General features: G+C 39.3%; 1 protein-coding gene across 9 annotated transcripts; it reads right to left on the bottom strand.

The window, feature by feature from the left end:
• Window positions 1-4909: 4909 nt before the first annotated feature.
• LOC125269563 lies at window positions 4910-25059 on the bottom strand. 9 transcript variants are annotated; one of them, XM_048192454.1, is made up of 7 exons: window positions 24670-25054; window positions 23354-23405; window positions 19315-19403; window positions 15674-16654; window positions 15420-15581; window positions 10389-10481; window positions 4910-5869 (listed from the first exon to the last, which is right to left on the bottom strand). In XM_048192454.1, the coding sequence occupies exons 4-7, from the start codon at window positions 16646-16648 to the stop codon at window positions 5549-5551; spliced, it is 1551 nt and encodes a 516-aa protein (XP_048048411.1). In that variant the 5' UTR covers window positions 16649-16654; window positions 19315-19403; window positions 23354-23405; window positions 24670-25054; the 3' UTR covers window positions 4910-5548. The 9 variants fall into 9 exon arrangements, 7 of the variants coding, with proteins under 7 accessions (XP_048048411.1, XP_048048410.1, XP_048048412.1 ...); XR_007185155.1 differs by lacking the exon at window positions 15674-16654 and having other exon boundaries at window positions 24670-25059; XR_007185154.1 differs by having other exon boundaries at window positions 15674-19403; window positions 23369-23405; window positions 24670-25059.
• Between the last annotated feature and the right edge of the window lies 1 nt (window position 25060).

Below are 25060 nucleotides of genomic sequence, written 5' to 3'. Positions count from 1 at the left end.
ATCTCCAGCTAAACTAAATGAATCAGGATTCTTTTTTTATACTCTGTTAATCTGTTTTCTAGGACAAACTAAAATACATTGGTTAAAAGACATAGGTCTTATAAGACATTTCAGTTTTTAAAAAAAACAAAACATACATTGTCAGTCATTTCTGTTTGTTGGCCTTACACTGTTACATAAATATCAGTAAGTTCAGTCTTACTAGTGTTTTAATATGGTTTGTTGAATAAATGTTGGGAACTGACTGTTCAGTTGAATGTTATGTTCTTATAAGGCAGTTCTAGAATTTATTTGAACCACAAAAAGAAATAGCCTGCAGTACTTTTTAATCTTGTGTTATATTACCTTATATCAGTACCTCTTTGTACATCTTATTTTCTGTAACTATATTTTCAAGCATAAAACAGTCCCTGGCTGAATGAGAAAAGTGTTCAGTCTCACACTGTATGTTTATGTTCAATAAATTCTAAAGTAGGCTATCCATAAAGCTGTCTTTTATTTGATAATGTGTGCATTATACATTTACAGATCTATAAGTAAAGACTTTATAACAAAAGGGATTGAAAATCTACAGTATCATGTCCAAGTGTTGTAAAATAACATACCCTTAGAATTTAAATCGCAGGCTCCTACTCAAAAAAACTTAAAATTATATAAAAATGACTCAATTTATTAACTTATAAGATTACACTATATGTTTTTCCTTCCAAAGATATTGTAAAGGCAAATTACAACACGCGTAGTATCTCTTGCCTAAGCCTGATGTACAGGGCTCTGCCAGTCTCTGCATCTTCTGGGAAACTGAGATGAAGTTCATCCATTATCAAACAACAAAGTTCAAAAACTGTGTCATCACATGGGTACGTCGGTGTTACACACTCCTCTTGGCAATTTTGAACATCAGCAGGGTCACACCGAAAGATATGATCTTCTGACCCGTAAAGGTGAGGAGCCATATACATTACGGCCGGTCGTCCATGTGGTGCAGCAATATTACGCTGTGATCGTATGCGGTGTGCATTCCACATCTGAGCAAAATCGTCGAGTTCCCCCTAAAAAAAGGAATGGTCGAGACAAATCTTGTTAAGTATACTCTTTATAAAGTAGATTTTTTTATTATAGACTACACTAATGCAAACCTAACATTTTAGTGGACGTGGATAAAACATGAAGACATAACAGAATAAGCCTTAAAATGCAAGGCTAAGAGGAAGTAAAATCTTTGCGTGGCAGGGGGAGCGCCTGCCACGGGACCCGTCACGAGTAGATATGCACCTGCCTCGCGATCTTCAACAATATGTAAGGTGTTTTTAAACAAAATGCAGCGCGTATCCAGCGGGAGTCATAACGGGACGCACAAAATATCATAAACCAAACGCTTTTCACCTGCCGTACTACAGCTACCAGACACTCCGATTGATCTGCGTGAAACAGATAGATAAATAAGAGCAGGATTGCACTATTTGTCATCTTATCTTATATTTTAGGCCCTATTCGCTTTTTTTGTCCAAAATGGAGCGCGTCTCTTGGCTCCGTGTAAGCCTGCAGTCCTGCTCTTATTCATGTATTTGTTTGCTCGCGTGCATCAATCGAGTGTCTGGTAGCTGTGAACAGAGATCTAGAGGCAAGCGCAACGCTAACAAACACGCGTATACCCGTGACGGGTCCCGAGACTAAAGAGGCTAAAGCGCACGCCGATAACGCGCGTTTTTATAGCAAATCATTTTGAATATGGAAAGACAAGAGGGCCAAATACACGTGAAATTTAACACGTCAACAACACGTTAAATACGTGTATTTGACGTGTATTTCACGCATGAAATACGTGTTAAATACATGTGAAATACGCGTTAAATACATGTGAAATACGCGTTAAAAATCTGTTTGAACGGGTCAGTGTCATTGGCTGCTGAGAACTTGGGTCAAACCATTTCTGTGAGCTTAATGGGGTGTACCATTCATTTACTAAGATGCCACCATTTAACATGATAGATCAGCTTATTCAGCCTTTTTATTTGGTCATTTTTGTATAATCTATAGAAATTAAATATTTAAATTGCCGTTTAATGAAAAAATAGATTTAATTTTCCCACTTATGCCTTTTTTCTTTTTACAACGCCCTTACCTTTACTGACAATAAAATGCAGCATAAGCTCACTGAATGTGAGTATGCTCTCTCTCATATGATCTGCAAAGTTTTTTCTCAGGTGTGTGCTGGGGTGGGACACATAGGCTAACTGAAGTGTGTGACTAGAGATGATAGACCTGGGCAGGAAACCAGTGGAGCTACGATCAACTTTTTCAGCTTTTGGGAAACGCTACCCTGGACAATGTGCCAAAACAGCCAAGCCACCGGGATTTCACTTTTCCTAGCTTCTCGCGATGGCTAGTCCATGCCTTATATTTAGCAGTTACTATATTAACAATAAAAACGATAGCACTTCGGGTGGAAAAGGTCATCCTCTCTGTTCAGTCTTTTAAACTACTCCTCAACATGCATAAGGTGTAAATAAAGCAATTACATCAATGAGATGATAGTCCGTGGCCACACCCCGTGCTAATGGTACAGCCCACTACGCAAATTAAAAGACAAAAAAAATGGAAAAATAGAAAATCTGTTAGATTTAATTTATTCAAATGGTTGTTTCTAAAGTCATAATTTAACAAAAGTATCTATTAAATAAGTACACGAAAAACAAGAAAAATGAACGCCTGGTTTCAATTTTTCATTTTTGCATTTGCATTGTCTGGTCTGAAAACTGAATTGTGAAGCGTGCAGGTCATTGTTAATGTTAACTAATGCAGTTAAATAATGTTTATGAAATCTTGTTATACCTAAAGCATGAAGAAAAAATCCACCAGAACGCGCCGGCGCGTTAATCGGCCAGAGTGATTAAAATGTAGCCTATTTAGATTCTGGTAGCCTAATAGCCTAGTTTTTAAATGTAATCTATGTTGACTATGAAAAGTGAACAGCATGACTAAGTTAAGCACATAAGATGCGCAAAGATAGGCTATATGGTCAAGATGACCACTTCATTATGTTTTATTTTGTAGAAAGCCTTTCTTTAAAGTGAATTTCGTTTTGTATAAATTGTATCTTAATTTTAATCAACGATTCGTCAACCAATTGCCTGGATTTAATAAATAGGAACCAAAAAAAAAAAAAAAAAAAAAACAAGAACGTCGCGTGTGGAGTGAAGTCCGTAACAAATGTCATGACATTTAATTTATTGTTCTTTATTATATGGTCTGTTTGGTTTTCCGATCACTTATATTAGAGGCCGATCACACGAAAATGCGTATCAATAGTAGTTTGTAATCTCGTAGAATATATGACAAAATGAGTTTGGCGTGCTTATGGTACGTAGTTTTTCGCGTGCATATGATACGCACTTTATGGCATATTATACGTACGAAGAGCGTGTTATATATACGCCATAAATATGCACGCGAAAAACTGCGTACAATAAGCACGCCAAAACTCATTTTGGCGTATATATTCTACGAGATTACACACTCGTACTACTGATACGCATTCTCATGATCGTGTTGTATATTAATGTATAAACAAAGTTGAAAGTTTAACTTACCTGCAGAATCCTCATGAAGCAAAACTGTACAAGTGATCGATCAAGGAAATCCCCAGTAAAACGCCCTTCTTCTTTTAGAGTTTGAAAGAAATTCATCCAAAACTGAACATTTTCCTTGCGCAGTATACCCCAAAGGCTTTCAATCCTTTGGTTGTGATTACTCGAACCGTAAATGAAACTGCGGTGGTAGGCGAAGTCATCTGTAGCAGCACGTCGAAGGAACATTTGCATCTGTTCAACAGCGACGTTCTCTGTTCCACGATCAGCACGGATCCTTTGAGGGCATCCTCGCCTTTCTTTCACGGTTTCAATGTAGTATGATGCAATCACCTTTGGGTCGCTATTTGTAAAAGAGACTTTCAACCACATCAGATGCCGTGAAAACCCGTCTACACATCCATTTATGCAGAGGCCATACGGTTTTAATTTATCATATGAATCGAGATGCCACATGAAATTTGGCCCAGGGTTGTGGTATCTCCTCCGTCGCAGTTTTCTCGCTCGCCTGTGAGCCACTCCAACTGGATCCAAAACATTTAAGAGCAATCTGACCGTTTCTCTTTTCACAACAAGTCCCTCTTGAATGCACTTCAGGTGCATCATCCGATAGCCAGCCATCTGGCCCGACGTTTCAATCTGCTGATTAACAAAGTAAGCAACATCTAACACGTCAGTAAAGTTCTTCCTCCGACAAAGCCTATTCTTCCTCAGTATGTTTTGGAGAGTTCTAAGACACATTATTATGCCATGCTGATGGCTAAGAACTTCGAGAATCTCTCTGTATTGCAAACCCAAATAGAAATAAAAACCTACAATCCGATTTAAATCCATAATAGTTTAACAATCTACCGCTACCAATTGACTTCTTTAGTTTTTAAGCACATAGGACCTCAAGCGTTTGCCCTATGTATTTGCCTGACATAAATGACATTGTACACTGTAAAAAATTTATAATCTTCCCAACTCAAAATTTTCTAGTGACTGGTCACATCTAAAATTTTCAATTGGCCCAAGTGAAATTCTGTAAATGTAATTTTATCAATTGTAGCAATAGTCTGTTAACATTGGCTCAATGAGAAATAATTCGTTAAAACAATTGAAAAGAAATTAGTTTACCAACCCATGTTATTGGCCCAATTATACATTTTAAATTGTAGTAGCATTCCTTTTTAGTTTTACCTAAACTAAAAATGTATTTTGGTAAATTTATATTAGTAAAGCAACTTCACTGTATTGTTTATTCCCCGTTGCCCCAAAAAAAAAAAAAAAAAAAATATATATATATATATATTAAACACTCAAGCCATACTGCCACATTTTATTTAATACATTTTATTAAATCTACAACAGTATTGTGAAAATACCTTAAATGGTAAATACATTGAACATTTCTGCACAGTAGACCTTAGTAGATAAAAATCATGCATTTCAATTCAGGATTCCAAGATACACAAAACTCATTAGACCTTAGATCTTACATTAACAAAACAATTATTTAAAAAACATGTATTATCAGTGTTTAGAGAAATTTCACTGACATTTTGGTATTTAGGTACTACATTTATGAAACTGCACTAACAATATTAAACATTTAAATAATTTAAAATATTATGTTAATATTTGCTAAAGTGCAAAAACGTCAACACAACATAAAATGCAAGTAACAGGAGAGGGTTACTTTAAATATTCAGTGTAAATTTACTTGAATTTTTGTAAAACATTTACAAATATTTGAAACGCTGCAAAAGTCTGAAGTAAAAAATTACTTCAGGGTTGTGTTTAGTTTATTATAGTTAATTTCATCTTAATATGAGCTCATGAAACTGCATCTTACTCATCAAATATTAAGCATGTAAACACATTTACAGATATATAGAAAGCAGCAAAAAACATTCTCACAAAAGGTACTTTGAGCTTAAGGGTACTTCTCCCGTGAGGGTTAAGTGAAATTTCACTTAGTTTTCCAATAATTTGCTCATCAGAGTTTGCACTTTTTTGCTGCACTCAGTTCCCATGTTCAAAAAGACCTTCTGAATGAATTCAAAAGTATATCTTAAGTCCTTGTTGTACTCCATGTTAAGTGCGTAGAGCATGCCAAAGAGGACAATGAACGCACTCACAAAGTCTCCCATGTTTTCCAGGACAACTTCCTCTTCAAGGACAATTGCAACATTTACCACATCGGAGAGGGATCTTGAAGTGGAACTGTTGCTGCTCACCACTTCAAGAATTCCCATTTTCATTCCAACTTTGTGATGCTCCAATGCCTCTGAACTCTGTAAAAAGTATAAAATAGCAATATTAATACTGATAGTGAATAAATCCAGAACAATACAAAACATCTTCATTCCCCATATTCTCGCTATTTAATAAAATATTAAAAAGTTCCCACTTTAAAATATATAGTGTGACCGGCTGATACAGACTTCTAAGAAATATAATTGACAGAATGTACAAAAAAAAATTGCAAAATTTCATTTTCATAAAAAAAGTCAATAATAAGATGAGAACTAAGAAATACTACATAAATCAAAGTAATCAGATGTAAAATAACCCTGGTTAGTCTTCATTGTAAAAATTAAATACAGATGAATGCTTACACTTACAAAATTTATTCAGTCAAGAGTAGAGTGATTTGATTTGTCTTTTTCTCTTTGATTAACATGACAGACAGCAGCAGGCTTATTAGACTGCTGTCTCTTTAAGAGCTTATGCACGGATCCAATATACAGTTACACAACATGCATTATCTTTCACAACCATTTACATTCCAAAACTGATGGCTTAACTGACCACTCACCAATACAGGCGTTTACAATTTTGTGTGTATTTGACTGTTTAAGCGGAGCAAACCACTCATTTTGGTACTTGCAACTCAAAAGCTACCTGACAGAAGGCTTTGTGCATGCCACTTATATAGATCAGTGGTGCACATGCTTTTGGTGTGAGCATGAAACTTGTAGGAATGACTAAAAGGATTCACAATACAAGCACTATTTCAACTATTCAGAGCAAATGAGAAGAGTGAATGTCACTTCACCATCGGAGAGAAGAAAGAGTGAGAACGTGCAGCTGAAACAGGTGTATCAATACTGCAGAGAAAGTGTATTGGAACCATTTCAGATATTTTTAGTATCAATATGTATCGAAGTAATATTTTTTTTGACAACACTAGTGTCTAATTAGGATTGTTGTTCTGAAAGATTTCATGGTGGTTCCCCCTGGTTTAATTTGGCCATGCATGTATTACAAATTTTAACAAAGAATTACAAAGTTTATATCTGATAGGTTCATAAAATAATAACTAGCAGATATATTATTCAGACCGTTTTTGTGTAGAATTAGGTGCCATAAGCAGTAAATGACAAAACCTGATTGATACATGGGACTGCGCTTTATGTTGTTTTATAGTCAACCATAAGGGTTGGATAATGGCTGAGGTGAAAGTGTGTGCAAGCACTGATGTTATACAACTATTATTATTTAACCGCTTGTCATTTTCTGTCTGCTTCTTTTGAGCTTTTCTTATTATATTTATTGGTTTATTCGTTGTTATGATGGGCTGATACAATTGTCCTTTGATAACAGTTACAGTGAAACTGTGCAAGCACTGATGGAAGGGGGGCTTAAGATATTTTGTGCATTTATTTTTCTGCCACTAAAATTTTCCATTTTTCTTTCGACTAAAAACCATCAATCCCTAGTTATAGCGTAGCTCAGTAATTTAGCATTTTAAAATCTTGCTGTAGAAATCTACTGTCCACTGGATGTCTGGAAGCAAGTGACGTAGGAGGCAAATTTGCCAATAATTCTACACAAAAACGGTCTGATTAGTATATCTGATGTACAGTACTGTGCAAAAGTCTTAGACACATTGATATTTTCACACGGAAAATGTTTTTAAGCCAGTTATTTATATCTTTTACTGTAGTGTGTCAGTAGGAAATATCAGTTTACATTTCCAAACATTCATTTTTCAATTAATTGTGTATTTTTTTATGCACAAGAAGTCTGATAGCAGCCGGTATGATCTGATCTCACCATCATCGAGTCTGTCTGTGATTACATGAAGAAACAGAAAAAAACTGAGACAGATTAAATCCAGAAAAACTAAGGCAGCGTCTCCCAGACACTTGAGGAAACCTACCTGCAAAACTATAGTACTGTGAAGTTTGGGCACTTATCAGAATGCTTTAAAGTGAGAATGCTGTCAAAAATAATAACATAAATAGCTTTTATTTATGAATTAACTTTTATTAACTAAATCAAAACGATATTTGTAGTGAGCACCCTTTGCGTTTGAAATGGCTTTTGCAGTGTTTCCGATACATTGACTAGACTGTGGCGGCCCGCCACATTCTAATTTGTCCCGCCACAGTCTCAAAGTACGCCTGTCGCGATATTTAAATAATCGACTGATAATTGAGTCATAGGGCAACAGAAATAGACTTGCACCAATTAAGTTTTTGTGCACTATATTCAAACTCATCTGAAGCCATTCCATAGCTTCATGTGAGGACGGAAGAATATGTACATTGTTAAATTTAAGTTCAAAGAAACTCGTCTTCTCTCCGCTGCAGCTGTCAATCATTCTCTGTTCAGCACTCAAACAGCGCATCGCGTTCGGTAACGACAGTCTGCACGGTAAAACTCTCCAATATGATATATTCCCATTATAATACTTGATATGTAGATAAAGGGCTGTGGATTTGCATAAAATGACAATCTTGCTGGAGTTTATTGCTGTTTCTGAACGATGTCATACTGGCTACAGTTAGATCGCACAACACAAGGACTATGAATTGGTGTCACAAGCACAATAACTGGTATTTAAAACTGAAAAGAAACATACGATCAATAAAGTCTTAGTTGCAGATATACACAGGGGTTATCTTTGTGCCGTGAACTTTTCAATGCGCTGCGCAACTGCGTGCTCTGACTCGATATTGCTTCAAGCACATCATTATGCACCCGGGATGTGCATTAGCGTTTTTTTTTGCTGCTGTTTTGAAGCGTTTCATATTATCATGGTTTTGCACACTGAAAGATTATTAATAGCCTATTTTGTTCTTTCGTTCTTATCAATAGCCTATTTTGTTCTCATTAAACAGCTGCTCAATACATTTAAAATAAATTTTTAAATGTATTTTAATCTTAGATTATTATAAATACATATGTCTTTACATTAATATATAAATCAAATGTAAATGTTTTTTTTTTTTCCTTTCATAAGAATGCATATAGTAATTTTAAACTTTATTAACATTCAGATTTTATAAAATTACTGTGCAAAGTTTTTTTTCAAGAATTAGGCTAGCATACTTTTTGCTGCTGAATTATATAGTCACCTAGATTATTTATTTATTTATTGGTCAGCTTATGATTATATATTTTTATTCATTTGTTATTTTTTTCTATAATGAAGTAGTGTGTTTAGTGCATTCTGGATTGTGTTTAACAAATCAAAGAGTGGCCATTAGTTTTACAAATACAGATCTGTAGATACATCCCTCCACTAATTATTCTATAAATAAATTAATTCAACAAAGGTAACCTCTTTTGCTACATATTTTTTAATGGATTAAATGTATACTCTACATGTTTGACCACATATTACCTATCATTTAGCCTACTATATGTTGTGTACGTGACTAATGTGCCCTGCCATCACCAATAAATAAATTACTATTAGAGCACAAAATTGTTTACAAGATAACAAATTTCTTCATTGATCTAATCACTTAAATTTTGGTCTCAGAATGCACCAGATTTATGCATTTAAATTTAAAATGTACAAAATTTTCCTCCAGGGGGGGCATGCCCCCAGACCCCCATAGAGGGACTGGTGTCCACCCACCACAGTCTCACAAAATCCTGTGGGAAACACTGCTTTTGTCACCTGCAACTATTCTTACACCTATTCATGTAGTTTTGCAGGAAGGTTTCCTCAAGTGTCACAGTTCTTCTGGATTTAGTCCATCTCAGTTTTGTATGTAATCACAGACAGACTCAATGAAGATGAGATCAGATCTCCATGTGGAGCATAGAGACTATTGTCAGACTCTTTATGCATACAAAAATCTCACTGGATTATTACAATTAATTGCAAAATGAATGTTTGGAAATGACACACTACAGTAAAAGATATAAATAACTGGCTTAAAAACTTTTTGTATGAAAATACCAACATGCCTAAGACTTTTGCACAGTACTGTATATCAGCTATTCATTTAGCTACTTATTATTTTACCAACCTATCAGATATAAACTGGAGAAACATACTGTTTTCAAGCTGGTCAGCTACATCCAGCAACAGCTGAGCCAGTGGTCCTAACAGAAACGGTTGTTCTGACTGGTAAAATAAATAAATGTAGAAATACATAAATGTAGTATAACACAAATGGTACAAACATAGCGCAATTTAAAAAAATATTCTTTGGACAAAATTATTCATGTATTCATTCATTTATGCATAGCTGCATTTATCTATTTTAGAATTTTATTATTTAATTATTCATTTATTTATGCATTTCTACATTTATTTATTTATTAAATTATGCATTTATGTATTTATTAATTTATTTATACTTAAGTCATAAGCACCTGATTTAATGGAGGAGATTTGCTAGGGTGACTAGATAGGTGACTAGAGGGTACAAGATTTATGGGTGACTAGGTGGAGAAAATGCCTTTTGAGGGAGGTTAGTCCCATTCACACTGCCAGCGACACGCAGTGACAAAACAACATGATCCCATTAATTTTCAAAGAACAGTAGAGAATATAAAAAAAATTACCAGAATAGTCTTGCATATGGTTCCATGTTCCTTGAAATAAAAAGGAAGACCCCGAAGAGCAGTAGCCCTTCTCTGCACAGTTAAGTCTGCCATCTGTACAAGGAAATGAAAATAATAACATCTGATTAATAACATTTGTAAATGTATAAACAAACAGACATTCTCTCAGATTTCATTTAATTTGTGTTCTGAAGACAAATGAAAATCTAACAAGTCTGGAATGGCATGAGGGTGTGTAATTAATGACATAATTTTCATTTTGGGGTGAACTAACCCTGTATTGTCACACCCCTACTGGTCAGCTAACAAGGTGTTATGATACAGAGGGGTCGGACACAGATGTACAAAAGGTAAGTAGTCTTTATTGATAACCAGTGAGCAGATATGGAAAGCAGAGTGAAGCAGGTGAGCAATGGTAAAGTCTGGTGATAGTTACTGTCCTTTTGTGATTGCAGATGGTGGAGACTCGGAACTGGATAGAGCAGGAGAACACAGGAGACGGAGGAGCACTCACACGCAGACGAGGAACACACTAGGAGATCAGGTAGCACAGGAGACAGGTAAGTAGCGATCGTGGGAGTCCTTGAGGTAAGCATACAGGTAAGTATAGCTCAACGAGACCAGACAGTGAGTGCAGGGTGTGAGTGCTCTTAAATACTGATGGTGATGAAGGTGATAATGATGTGCAGGTGACGGTGATTAATATTCCGGTGATTGGGAGCGTTGTGGTTGGTGCACGGTGGAGCCTGACGTGTCTGTGACAGTACCCCCCCCTCCACGGCCCGCTCCTGAGGCCCCGACGTCGTGGTGGCCGTCCTCTTCCACGCGGGGCAGGTCTGTCAGGGTGGTTACTGTGGAAGTCTTGGAGTAGGTTGGGATCGAGGATGTCATTTCTTAGAACCCAGGAGCGTTCCTCAGGGCCATAACCTTCCCAGTCTACGAGGTATTGGAAGTGGTGGTATTGGACCACCACGGCGTTGGAAGTCCAAGATCTCGTGTACTTCGTAGGCTGTTCCGTCCTCTAGGATGAGTGGAGGGGGAGGCTCGGCGGCTGCCACGTCAGGCCCTGTGGAGGAGGAAACAGAAGGATGGTGAGGTTTGAATAAGGACACGTGGAATGTGGGGTGAATGCGGTAACCTGGTGGGAGCTGGAGCTGGTAAGTGACTGGATTGATCTGCTTGATGATCTTGAAGGGGCCAATGAATCTGGGACTCAGCTTTCTGCAGGGCAGACGCAGCCTGATGTCCCTTGTAGACAGCCAGACCTTCTGTCCGGCTGGTAGACTGGAGTGTCGGAACGGCGAAGGTCGGCTGTCATTCTGCGTCTGCGCAGGGCTCTTTGCAGTTGATGGTGTGCTGAATCCCATACCCTCTCGCTCTCCCGGAACCAGTAATCCACTGCTAGCACGTTGGAGGGTTCCCCATCCCAGGGGAACAGTGGGGGTTGGTACCCGAGTACGCATTGGAATGGTGTAAGTCCTGTAGTGGGTTGACGTAGGGAGTTCTGCGCGTACTCGGCCCAACCCAAGTACTGGTTCCAGGAGTTCTGGTGGTCTTGACAGAAGGTACGGAGGAAGCGGCCGATCTCCTGGATTTTCCTTTCTGTCTGCCCGTTCGACTGTGGGTGGTATCCAGATGTTAAGCTGACGGCCACACCTAGGAGTGAGTGGAAGGCCTTCCAGACACGGTAAATAAACTGTGGTCCTCTATCGGACACAATGTCTTCTGGAATTCCGAAGTACCGGAACACATGGTTGAATAACAGTTCAGCTGTTTCCATAGCAGTAGTTAGTCCTTTCAGAGGGATAAGACGACATAACTTGGAGAAGCAGTCGATGATAACCAGAATGCAGGTGAATCCATCGGAGGCTGGAAGGTCGGTGATGAAGTCCACTCCTAGGTGTGACCAGGGCCGGGTTGGAACGGGCAGAGGAAGGAGCTTGCCGGCTGGTAGGTGACGTGAACCTGGTGGAGGTGGCGCACTCCCTGCAGCCCTGCACGTACCTTCTGACGTCTGCCGCCATGTTGGGCCACCAGAAGCGTTGTTTAAGCAACGAGAGGGTTCCATTGACCAGTGCCAAGTGACGTGTGGGCTGAGTGGATGATTTGAGTGCGTCGTGACCCGGTGATGAAGAGCAAGCCTGGTGGGCAACCCGGCGGAGGGTTCGTGGAGGGTATGGTCTCCTCCGACCATGTGATGGGGCTTACGATGAGGGAACTTGGAATGATCGGTTCAGGTTTTTCGGATGTCGTCGATGTACACCAGAACGAATCGGTTGAGGAACTCCCGGAGCACCTCATGAATGAAGTCCTGGAATACGGAGGGGGCGTTGACCAGACCATACGGCATGACTCGTACTGTAGTATGGTACTCGTAGTGGCCGGTGGGCGTGATGAAGGCGGTCTTCCACTCGTCCCCCTCACGTATCCGGATGAGGTTGTACGCATTGCGGAGGTCCAGCTTCGTGAACACAGTGGCACCACGGAGATGTTCCAGGGCCGCTGGGACGAGAGGAAGGGGGTAACGGAACTTGATGGTGATCTTATTGAGGGCTCTGTAGTCTATGCAGGGCCTCAAGCCTCCGTCCTTTTTGGCCACGAAAAAGAAGCTGGATGCAGCAGGGGACGTTGATGGACGAATGTAACCTTGGTCGAGGGCCTCCTTGATGTACTCCTCCGGGATGGAAAGTGGGTATATCTTACCCTTTGGCACTGGTTCACCCGGAAGCAGATTGATGGCACAGTCCCATGGCCGGTGTGGAGGCAGCTTAGAGGCTCTCTGGGGCAGAAGACGTCGCTGAAGGGGGCGTAGCACTCAGGGATGTCGATGGAATGTTTCTCGACTGGACTTTCGATGGAGGTTGTACAGATTGGAAGTTCGTTGGAAAGAGCTCGTGGAACAGGAAGCGTAGAGATGCAGTGAGAGAAACAGGCCTCGCCCCACTTCAGGATTTCGCCGGTCTTCCAGGAGATGGTCGGGTTGTGCTGCTCCAACCATAGAACCACGTCAGCGGTGGATTCCTCCAGAACCAGCAGATGAATGGTCTCCACGTGAAGAAGTCCGACTTGCAGTTGAAGGGGTCCCACCACACGGCGCACATGTTTTCGGCTGAGAGGTTTTCCCGTTATGGAACTGATCTGGTAGACAACCGGAGACGGAGAGGTCTTGAGGTTGAGGTGCCAGCAGAGGGCGCCGGAGATGAAGTTGCCAACAGTGGTGAGTGGTTTCATTTTATGAGTAGAGGGAAGAATGGCACTCACCATTGGGCGAGGAGGTCGTGTGGGGCATGCTGAGATGACATGCCCCGGCATACCGCAGTACAAACAGAGGTTCAGGGTCAGCCGACGTCTTCGTTCTGAGGGGGTGAGACGAGAGTTCTCGATATCCATGGGTTCATTGGCTGGTTCTGGAGAGCTGACGGGTTCGGACCGGCAGAGGAGAGAGTCGGAGAATGACTGGTCCTGGTGTTCTTGAAGACACGCTTGCATACGAGTGGCGCAGCGGATGGAGAACTGGATGAACTTTTCTAGGCCGATGGAATCCTCGTATGCAGCGAGATGCAGTCACACCCGAGGCTCCAATCCTTGGCGGTAAGTCGTGATCAAAGCTTGTTCATTCCATCCACTTACGGCAGCCAGCGTTCTGAATTGCAAAGCATAATCATAAATTGACATGGAACCTTGTTTTAAATTGTAAAGTTTCTCACCAGCAGTCGAATCTGAGATGGGTTTTCCGAAAACCTCCCGGAAGTGGGAAATGAAGGCTGAATATGACTGAGTTACCGCGCCATGTTGTGACCAGATAGAATCAGCCCATTTTAATGCTTTGCCGCTGAGTTGAGAGATGAGGAACGCAATTTTGGCTGTGTCGTTCGGGTATAGGTGCGGCTGCATCTCCAGGACCAGTTCACACTGCAGCAGGAAACCGCTGCAGTCCTCCGCTGATCCTGAGTAGGGCGCTGGTTTGGCCATGGGACTGGCGTACACAGGTGGAGAAGGAGATAGGGCTGTGTTGACGGTGGTGACTGCAGGTGCCGGTGAAGGAGAGGGGATTGTGGATGGCGTTGGTGGATTGATGGTCAGAGTGCGGCGTAGCGCATCCACAAGTGCTTGGAAGGGATCCTGTTGGCTCATACTGGTTTAGCGGTTTGGGTCCGGTCTTCTGTTATGATACAGAGGGGTCGGACACAGATGTACAAAAGGTAAGTAGTCTTTATTGATAACCAGTGAGCAGATATGGTAAGCAGAGTGAAGCAGGTGAGCAATGGTAAAGTCTGGTGATAGTTACTGTCCTTTTGTGATTGCAGATGGTGGAGACTCAGAACTGGATGGAGCAGGAGACCACAGGAGATGGAGGAGCACTCACACGCAGACGAGGAACACACTAGGAGATCAGGTAGCACAGGAGACAGGTAAGTAGCGATCGTGGGAGTCCTTGAGGTAAGCATACAGGTAAGTATAGCTCAACGAGACCGGACAGTGAGTGCAGGGTGTGAGTGCTCTTAAATACTGATGGTGATGAAGGGGATAATGATGTGCAGGTGATGGTGATTAGTATTCCGGTGATTGGGAGCGTTGTGGTTGGTGCACGGTGGAGCCTGACGTGTCTGTGACACAAGGAAGGAATTTGATCAAGGAAGCTGAAGTATGCTTGCTCGAAATATTAGAACCAACAAGGTTCTCGCATGCCAGGCCAGCACATTTGAACCAGAGCCCTTGAATATGGCTCTGGTTTGAGCTTCTGCAAGAACCAATGTTCTCATGCATCAAGCAACAAATCTCTTTCGACAACACAGATTAAATGGCTCATAATGATTTATTTTTGATCAATGTATCTTTGAAGTGTCAAAGCTTTGGGTGAACAGACTTTCAATGAAGGGGCATATCTCTCAGATTTGATTAAAAATCTTCATCTGTGTTCTGAAGATAAAAAAAATTCTTATGAGTTTGGAACAAAATGAAGGTGAGTAAATGACAACATAATCTTCGTTTTGGGGTGAACAATCCCTTTAAATAAAAATTAAGACCTACCTGTTCATCTAGATTGTCCAGCAAAGTCTCCAAGTCACAATCGCCTCTCTGTATTACTTTTGCCCTGAAGAGTTTCAGCAAGCCTCTGGAGTTGTTATCCAATGATGTAAGGAATGTGGATTTAAGGTCTAAATGGTTGATCCTTCTAAATTCTGCATAAACCTATGTGAGAAACATAAGAGAAAGAAAAAAGGAGAGAGTTCAAGCAAATAAACAAAACAACTGTCTGTACAATATGACCTTAGAAAACATACCTGTTCCTCATTAAAGAGTGCTGGCCATCGTTGTTTGAGTGTTGATACAAGAGGCTGATCTTCAACAACCTCACGTCTTCTAAGAGAGAAGGTGAAATCCATCTTTGTGTTCAAAGCACGCATGTTCACATCTTTCTTCTTCACCTCTTCTTCCATCCATTTGCGTTCATTCTCCAAAGCTTCTTCATCAGAACCAGTTGGAATGTCAGGAAGAAAGTTCAGTTCAGATCTTCGTGGTCTTTTCAGTGTTTGTTTGGATGCATCTCGTCTATTCAGTATCAATTCTGCACAACCAAGCTCACGAAGTTTTTGACGGTAATTCTGCATTTTGTTCTTCAAACTTAATGTCCATCCTTCACATCCAGTTTCAGATCCAGGACGTTTAAGGCAGGGATGCTTCTCTATCAATGCAGATACAACCTTCTTCAAATCAGTGTCCTTTGGGTATGCCTTAAATATGTATATGGCTTCTGCCAACTTGCCCAACACTTCCATCAAGATGTCTCTTGAGACAGTTAAGGACTTTCCATTTTTCTCGTATTCCTCATTGGCTTTCTGAAGCTTTAGTTCCACATCATAGGAGAAGCAGGGTATTGGAAACTTGCTTGGCCAATGTTCTGACCTTAATAGAGAAGCGACCTGTGTTGAATCTGAGGAAGTTGCTGATGTAGATGGTTGGACGGATAATGTGCTTTCTGCATCTGCAAGGGGATCTGTCAATTCAGAATGCACTGAAATTGGGGTTAAAAATAATTCCCAATGAAGTCTCAAAGTAGCTTTTTCTGGTGGAAGCTCGGAGATGTCATGCAGATTACAAAGTTGATTATTGAAATCTGGATCTTCATACTGAATGGTAAAGCCTTTCTCTATTTGCAATTTTTCACACAGACACGTGCAAAGTTCTTCTACTGAGGATGGGGTAGGCACAGATATTTTTCTAACGTTGTCAGGTGAAAGAATGACTCGCAGCAACATTGCAACCTGGAGGACAGGGGACAGTATAAGCAGAATTGGTAAGTTTAGAACAACCAAGTAATCAACCAAGTAAAAATCTCTTTGGTACAACCATGCGTCTTCCGCCAACATTGTAAGCAGCCAGAGGATAAAAATCAACAAGCTCTTGTGGAGTCACAATTGCAACATCACAGTGCGTACTTTGATTTATCTCATATGCCCGGAAATGTTCAATGTACCATGAGGTAAGTCTGTGCACAATGAATGCAACCTCTGTGCCACAAATTAGGATATGATCAATCTGACCAAACTCTGGAAATCCATTTCCATTTCCAATACACAGAATCATTCCTCGACTGTACTGGGTTCCATGTACAGTTGCCTTTGTGGTTAAAGAAAAGGAAGTTTGGTTTGCATACTTGTTCTCAACTGCCAATCTCAGCCTTGCATCAAGAGAGGATATTTTAAGTACCTTAACATTTTCGACATGTAGAGGTGCTTTAAAAAAGCTATGCGAGTCAATTGTGCATGCCATCATGAGTTGATGCTTGTTGGATAACGTCTTGAGAAGGTTTCTGAAATTCTGTGTTTCATGAACAACCTTCTTGAAAAAACTGTGCTTTGCCTCAAAGCGCATTGTCCACAGATCCACTAGAGGACCAAAGCAACAGATCAGGTGAGGATAGTGTTCAAGAAAGTGATGTTTTGGACGCAAGTATGCATCAGGAAAGACCTCTTTAAACAACTCACGATGGCAGGAAATCTTGCTTTCCAGATACCAGACAGCCTCCACTGTTAGTTTTTGGCTTACCACAAGCTCGACAATATCTTTCAAATCCATGATGAGATCCCATGTCTTGTCACTCTCAGGCACCAAACCACCAATCATCAGAGATATCAGTCTTAGTAAGGTCCAGTTTTCGTGAGCGTTTCCTCCAATTGTTTTCTTTGAAGAAAAAGTCTTTGGAATTTTTTGAGGTCTGTTGACCTGGTCAGAAAAGCAGTATTGAAATGAGTGGATTTTGTTGTTTAGCTCTTCAAGAGTAAAATATTTAGACTCAATCCATTTCTTCAGACATAAACTTATCTCAAAAGGCACTATTCCCTCAAAAAGGTCGTGCATTAGATCTGGAGGGAAGCCAGTAATGGTGTGGAAGAATTTAAGATGTTTCTGGAGAACACATTCAGATTTCACACCATCCACAGATGATAAAGTCTCACTGCTGTTCAACTCTGTTATGCAGCAATCATGTTGTCCTGGACTTCTTAGCTGAAAAATACCTTCTTTCACCTCTGTGTTTTGAATGTCGTTTAAAGATGCCAAACAAAAGCGACAGAACTTCTCCACCCTGAAACTCTCTTGAAACCCTGCAAGTCCATGTGCTCCAAGATTATCCGCAGAAACAGTGAACACTGTTCCCCTAACGTTCTTTCCAAGCCTTTGAACAAAGATGCCATCCTGCTCAAGACACTTTAAATCTTTTATCAAAGGGTCAAAAAAGGCTTCATATCCATTTGCATTCACTTCTGAACTTTTCCCAAGCAGTGCCAACTGAATTGAATTGAGACTTGATTGATTATGGGATGGCCAGTTCAAGATGACCCAATAAACTGCAGTTAGTTTATATTTTTTGCGGGATGTGCCCAAGGGGTTGACAACTTCAAAGTCGTCAACGTACAACCCAAGTACAAGTGAAAAATCCTGACTACTGAAAAGGCGATTTTCTTTGAAATATTTTCCATCAAAACAAGACTGATAAACACCGTGGGCACTTTCATTGGTGGTAAATGTCTTCTCAAATACCTCCGGTTGATCAAGCAATGTCTGCAGGACTTTCAGAAGGGGAACATAAAAAAATGTTTGTTTGTCTGCCCTGCTGAACACATATTCAATTGGTTCAGTTACTTGGAATTTTTGTTTAAAGTAGTTGGTTCGTTTATATTCAGTTGAAAGAATACCGTTGTGAGAGCAAGCAGTCAAAAATGGGTCAGTTTCATGTAAAACATGTGCAATATCAGTAAAAACTGACTGATCAACATCACAATTATGTGACTGCAGAATGTCTTTGATTGCAGCCAAAGTATTTGATTTGGAGATAGTTAGAATATCAGTTACAGCACTGCTGATATGCTGAGAGGCCCTTTTGGACACATGTAGTTGTGTTTGCATACACAAAAACAAGGCTGCAAGTTTATGTTCAAGTGCTTGCTTAGTTTCTGCAGGGTTATCATCAGGAGTATCAGTAGTATGCACTTGTACTTCTTCGTCTAAATGCACTTGTACTTCTTCGTCTAAATTTGGTGCACATCCTAAGGAAGAAGATGGACTCGCATCATTGCACCTGTTCTCAGGACAAACTGATGTCCGGAAGTCATTTAATCCATGGGATTTGTGCTTCCTGTTCTTATGAGATGTGAATGTACGGTAACTGTTGCTAATAAAATTACAATTTAAAAATGGACAATGAACCCTCTCGTGGTTTTTAAGATGTCCTCTTAAATGGTGAAGAAATGTTGATTGAGAGCAGATGTCCCTAAAATCGCAGTTGTCACAAGAAAATGTGGTATTCCCCTTGTTGCCAGTCTTTGGATGTACCCTCCACAAATGTGTTTTTAAAGCTCCAATTGTCTTGAAAATGCAAACACATTCTAGGTGTAAACATGGAAAGGAAGTTGCATTAACTGACCAATGGCAAGTTCTGTAGTGCTTGAAAATTAGGTCTTGGTGAGGTGATGAAAACTTGCAGAAGCGGCACTGCATGGACTTTTTCTAAACCTGCAAAATAAATAAATGACAAAGCTGAAATATTTAATAGCTGATACTTTTGCATAAAAAAGGCTTTCTAAAGATAGAGCTAAATGGGGAAAAGTTGTCAGGCAGTCTGTACAGCAACTAATGGAAAATATAGCAAACTGTGGACTGTGTGACCAGCATGCTGGTGATAGTCAAGTCCACACTGCTGAAAGGGCAAAAGACCCAGAGTAATATTGATCAATTACTGTTACATCTAAAAAAAAAAAAAAGAGTTAGAAATCTTTAGAAAAAATTAATTAGATGTAAAATTATATAAAATAAAATTTGTTCAAGTTTGTAGAGATTTTCTGAGGGAGGGGTTTGGCAAAACTGGTTCCCAGACTAATGCCCGTTTCACACATACTCCATTTGCAGTGCGTATGTTAACCGGTTAGAGCTTTCACACTGCAAGCGGATGCGGTCCGGCAGTGTGTTCCAGGTGCGGTATGTCTGCAGCAGTGCGGCGTTTCCACATTGAGTCTATTTTTTGCTGTGCTGGACCCACTGAATTAAAGTGACAGCACATTGTTCGCATTAAAATAAACATGTATTGACGTGAAAATCTAGTAATTTCACCACAGATGCACATAATTTAAAGTCTACTGTTTCAAAGTCAACACATGGCTTTTTTCCTTGGATAAAGCAAGGAAAATGACACTATACCTGGCATTAGTGACATAATGGTTAGCACTCATCCTTTCTTGGAGGTGGAAAAACGAATTTCTTTATGACCTGCAGAATTTCTTGTAAAAAAGATTTTAAAACAAAAGAAAAGATGAGAATCGGCTGTTTTTGTCAAGCCTGTTGTAAGTTTTAATTTAAAATGTATCTGATTTCTAGTAAATCTAGTAATTTTAACACATGTGCATTTAATTTGAATATAATTTATAACTCTACTCTGTTCCAAAGTCATGTACACAATATGGCGTATCTCAATGGGATGCAAGCGGCAGAAGTGATCTCTCGTGCGTATCTCTATGCCATATCGTGTAATTTGACCTCACTTACCAGAAGTGATGGTGTGGGGACGGCTGATTTGAGGTATAAATACTGTCACTGACACATTGATGTCTGACATGAAATGATCGGTTTGTGTGAGAAACCCAACAGTATTTAATTATTAATTAACAGATTGCTATTAATAAATAGTGATTTAATTAACATTACGTAATTCTGAGCCTTATAGCTTGCCATACATGTACTGCAACACGCACATAAGTACTGCAGACGGAGTATGTGTCAATAGGGCTGTGACGGTATGGGATTTTTCTTACCGCGGTGAAGACGCAACATATCACCGCGGTTTGGCGGTTAATCGCAACCCCCCTCCCCCGACCTCCGTGGAAATATAATGACTTAAGAACGCATGCAGCTTGTAAATGAACATGGAAATAAAGCAGTCGGTCTTCTTTATTATTTAACACTCTGAGGTCTGAGGTATTGCCGGCGATACCACCGCGTTTTTTTTTTTTTTCTTACCAGTGTGAAAGAGACTCAAAATACTCCGTCAATGTTGCACATACAATTAAGAGTTATACACCATTTTAATCTGTGGAATATCTTCTTTCATTTGTGTACACTCAGAGTAAAAACAAAATGTTGTGCTTTTTGTAAAATAAAGAAAACTAACATGATGCGTGATCTCTCGTCTCCCTCTGAACGAACTCCAATCTGATAGTTCTCAGAAAATGAACTGTAACTTAGTGGATACTAATGAAAAAAAAAATTACACTTATGTCTAAAGAAACGTTGAAATGGTCAGCGCCGGTGGCCTCATGGGTAGTGCGCCGACATGTAGCGCTAATGCGCTTCGGGCGACCCGAGTTCGAGTCCCGGCTCGTGGTCCTTTCCCGATCCCGTCCCCCTCTCTCTCTCCCACTTCGCTTCCTGTCTGATCACTGTCCTATCATAATAAAGGCAAAAACGCCAAAAATAAATCTTAAAAAAAAAAAAAAAAAAAAAAAAAAAAGAAACGTTGAAATGTCAGGTTTTAAATCGTGCAAGTCAAATCAAAAACAAACATTCTCTGTTTATGTAATCTGTATGAAAAGACAGCCATGTCATACAAGAACTAACAACTAACATTGTAAGTATTAGCATTGTTTCCTTGCATAGAAGACCCAACGAATTCCTCATTCATTGAAGAGATAACACAAAAAAAAATGTGTTGCAACGAATGAACAAACTCATCCGTTATGCATTGAGCAAAATGCCTCGTAGAAAACGCTCTTAAGCGCTAAGATCAATCATTATCGGGAAATCCGGCCCTGAGATGTAGGCTATATATGAAAGCTGTTTTAAAGCATTTGCTGTATGGATTAAAAAATAGGCTAGTAAATATATTCATATATCAGACAAAATTGCGTTGCAGCAAATCCTTTAAATTTTAAGGTAGGCCTATTCAGAACAGAGCAACATAAAAATCTGAATATATAAGCAGCTATACGATTATAGGACAAAGTTTTACATATATGCCATTATAATTTGTGTGTTTTTTTTTTTTTTAATTGTATCGAATTATAAAATAAAACGCAAATTTTAATCGGGCCTGTTTTAGGCCTTTCCTTATTTTTATATTTTAGACATCCATCAATTATGGTTATGAAAAAAAATGACTAGCCATCTCCTCATTGAATGTGCCTTTAGAGAGAAATGCACGGATTACATGAAAGAGTTTCTATTTTCGTTTTAAAGTAGTAATTTAAAGATTTCTATATATATTCGTCATGCCTGTGTAAGCACAACTTTTTGTTGATATTGTGAGTGTACACGAACAAAAGTAGACCTTTACAGTTTGGAATGACATATTACTCTTACCTTTATGAGCAAAAATGAATGCCTATTTTAAGATGTTTCCACTGTTAAAAAAAAATGCAAGAGATCTCGCTAACGCCTCCATGTCCTGCAGAGCCCGCTTCAGCTTCACTCCGTACAAACGACTGGATATGCGTCTAAGAGCGCACATTTATTTAGGTTAAACATTTAAACTAACATTGTGATATGCTTGAACTGTTTTATATCTATAGATTATATTTTAGACAAGTCCTTATGATTTGAGAAGGCTAAATTTATTAAAACATAGGCTATGATCAACTCATTGTCTGCCGCTGGCCGCTTGGCCATTAGCCTACTTAAAAAAAAAAACAACAACTTACATTTAACTAACAAAAAAATGCTCAAAACGTTTTTGTAAATTAATTTTATAAAGAAAAGAAACGAAATATAACCATTTTTACATTACATACAAAACTGAACTATTTTAATAGCTGAAACAGTAGTATATAAGCTGTTTTGGGAGAAGGGGAAAAAAAGACTGGAGAGGGCCTATATTTGAGGACTGTGCAGGGCGCTAATCTACTTCATTCAACGCTGTTTTGTTCTCTGTTATTTTCATCTGTGAGCATGCTATATGCATTTCAGAATTTTGTTGAGTTTAAAACGTTTGACAAATTCGTTCTGCTATTGCTGTTCGTTCGGCAGACACCCCCACCACCTTGCAAAAAAAAAAAAACACAGAGGAAATACTGCAGATGCTGCCGGGACAGAAGACAGTAAATTGGCAAACAATGACAAATTGTTTGTACTTCATATAACACACCATATGCATTCCTGTAACTTTCACTAGCAAATAATAAAAAGAAAAAAAAAAAAGAGTGCGGTGATGACCTAAACACCGCGGTCGACATCTTATCACCGCGGTTATGCGGTAATGCGGTTATCGTCACAGCCCTATGTGTCAAACGGGTGTAACACAAAATGGCCAACCACTTTGTAAATTATGCAGCCTGAATTACAGTGTCACAAATTTTAGAAGCGTCTCATGGCGGCTCTCAATAAAGCAGTTTAACACAATTTAAATATCATAAGAGCTAAGGGTATTTGACACGAATATGGTATGAACAAATATGCAATAAAAACTTTTAAATACTCACTGTGAAAGTCGTAACGTTAGTCGTTCCGTTGAGTCAGACCTACGATGTTTGGCTACATTGAGAGAAAAAAAAAGTTATAACAGAAACATATAACTAATACCTAGTGTCTCATACATTTAACATAATCACAATGTAGTTTGACAAAATTATTTAGTTCAATAAATAGAAAATGAGATATTAGTATCGGGCTAAATTAGTTTATAAAAGGCTATCATGAAACCAAGGCGTGAATTCACTGTTATTCTACAAAATACAATGTTATGTAGGCTATGGAAAATATTGTAGCGCACAGACTCTTCATAGTTGTGAAACTGCTGTTTGTTTTGCACCGGCAGTGATGGGGTTAAAGGATAAGTCCACTTTTAAATACACTTTTCCTGATAAATTTACTCACCCCCATGTCATCCAAGATGTTCATGTCTTTCTTTCGTCAGTCGAAAAGAAATGAAGGTTTTTGAGGAAAACATTCCAGGATTTTTCTCCATATAGTGCATTTCAATGGCTACCAAGAGATTGAAGGTCCAAACTGCAGTTTCAGTGCAGCTTCAAGGGCTTTAAACGATACCAGATGAGTAATAAGGGTCTAATCATTCTGAACGAATGCGGCGCCAGTTTAGTTTTTTTCCGTAAGTTGAATAGGGAAGGCGTAGGACATTCAGCGTAAGCGTTATGAAGAATGCGGAAGCGGAAAGTACGTTCAAGGGAATATTTTGTTTATAAAGCATAAACGGTTGTATTTTTTTCGAAAATGACCGATCGATTCACTAGATTAGACCCTTATTACTCATCTGGTATCGTTTAAAGCTCTTGAAGCTGCACTGAAACTGTAATTTTGACCTTCAACCTGTTGGTAGCCACTGAAATGCACTATATGGAGAAAAATCCTGGAATGTTTTCCTCAAAAACCTTCATTTCTTTTCGACTGACGAAAGAAAGACATGAACATCTTGGATGACATGGGGGTGAGTAAATTTATCAGGAAAAGCATATTTAAAAGTGAACTAATCCTTTAACAAAGTTCGGAGCATAGTTCGGAGGTCCGGAACAGTGTTCATCTCATAGACTGTCTTCGTTCTGATTAAAAGTTCGGAAATAGAGCTTCCCTTGTCTGTCATTTTTCAGACATTACAATATACTATGTCCTCAAGTAAAACATTCGGAGAGTCGTTAATTCGTTTAACCTTACCCAATGCTAGTGTAATGGCCGCGGTAGTGTAACATTAATGCCCATGTTTTACGGTTTTATGCTGAAACATTGAGACCTGCACTCGGTTTAACGTAAACAAGACTTAATAAATACATATTTCAGTACTCACCATAACTTAAATGAAGAAAAATCTTTTTGCAAATGATGTCTGAACTTCTGTCGTCGTACTTCAGCATCGACTCCTCAGTCTCCTCAGTCTCCTCACTCTCCCGCGCAGATACATTTGAATCCACTATACCAACGGTTTCTCTCAGGTGCATGCGCCTGTCTGGCATGCGCATGCGTTTTTTCCTCCGCAAGGCTTGTTCGGCAAACACAGATATTTCACTTTTACTTGATGAATTGGCTGAACACAATTTAATATGTTCAGTGAATCTATTTTTTTTTATTTTACCTTTAGACCATAAGCTACCATTACCCCAACGCATCTTTTTGTTTGGGGATAATTATTTGAAAGCAATTTGTTGAGTCAATATTTAATTGTCAGTTTCCAAAATTTT

The sequence above is a fragment of the Megalobrama amblycephala genome, linkage group LG6 (genome assembly GCF_018812025.1).
Source record: "Megalobrama amblycephala isolate DHTTF-2021 linkage group LG6, ASM1881202v1, whole genome shotgun sequence".
NCBI lineage: Eukaryota > Metazoa > Chordata > Actinopteri > Cypriniformes > Xenocyprididae > Megalobrama > Megalobrama amblycephala.
The sequence above is the reverse complement of the archived record's forward strand: the minus strand, read 5'-3'. Positions and strand labels throughout refer to the sequence as shown.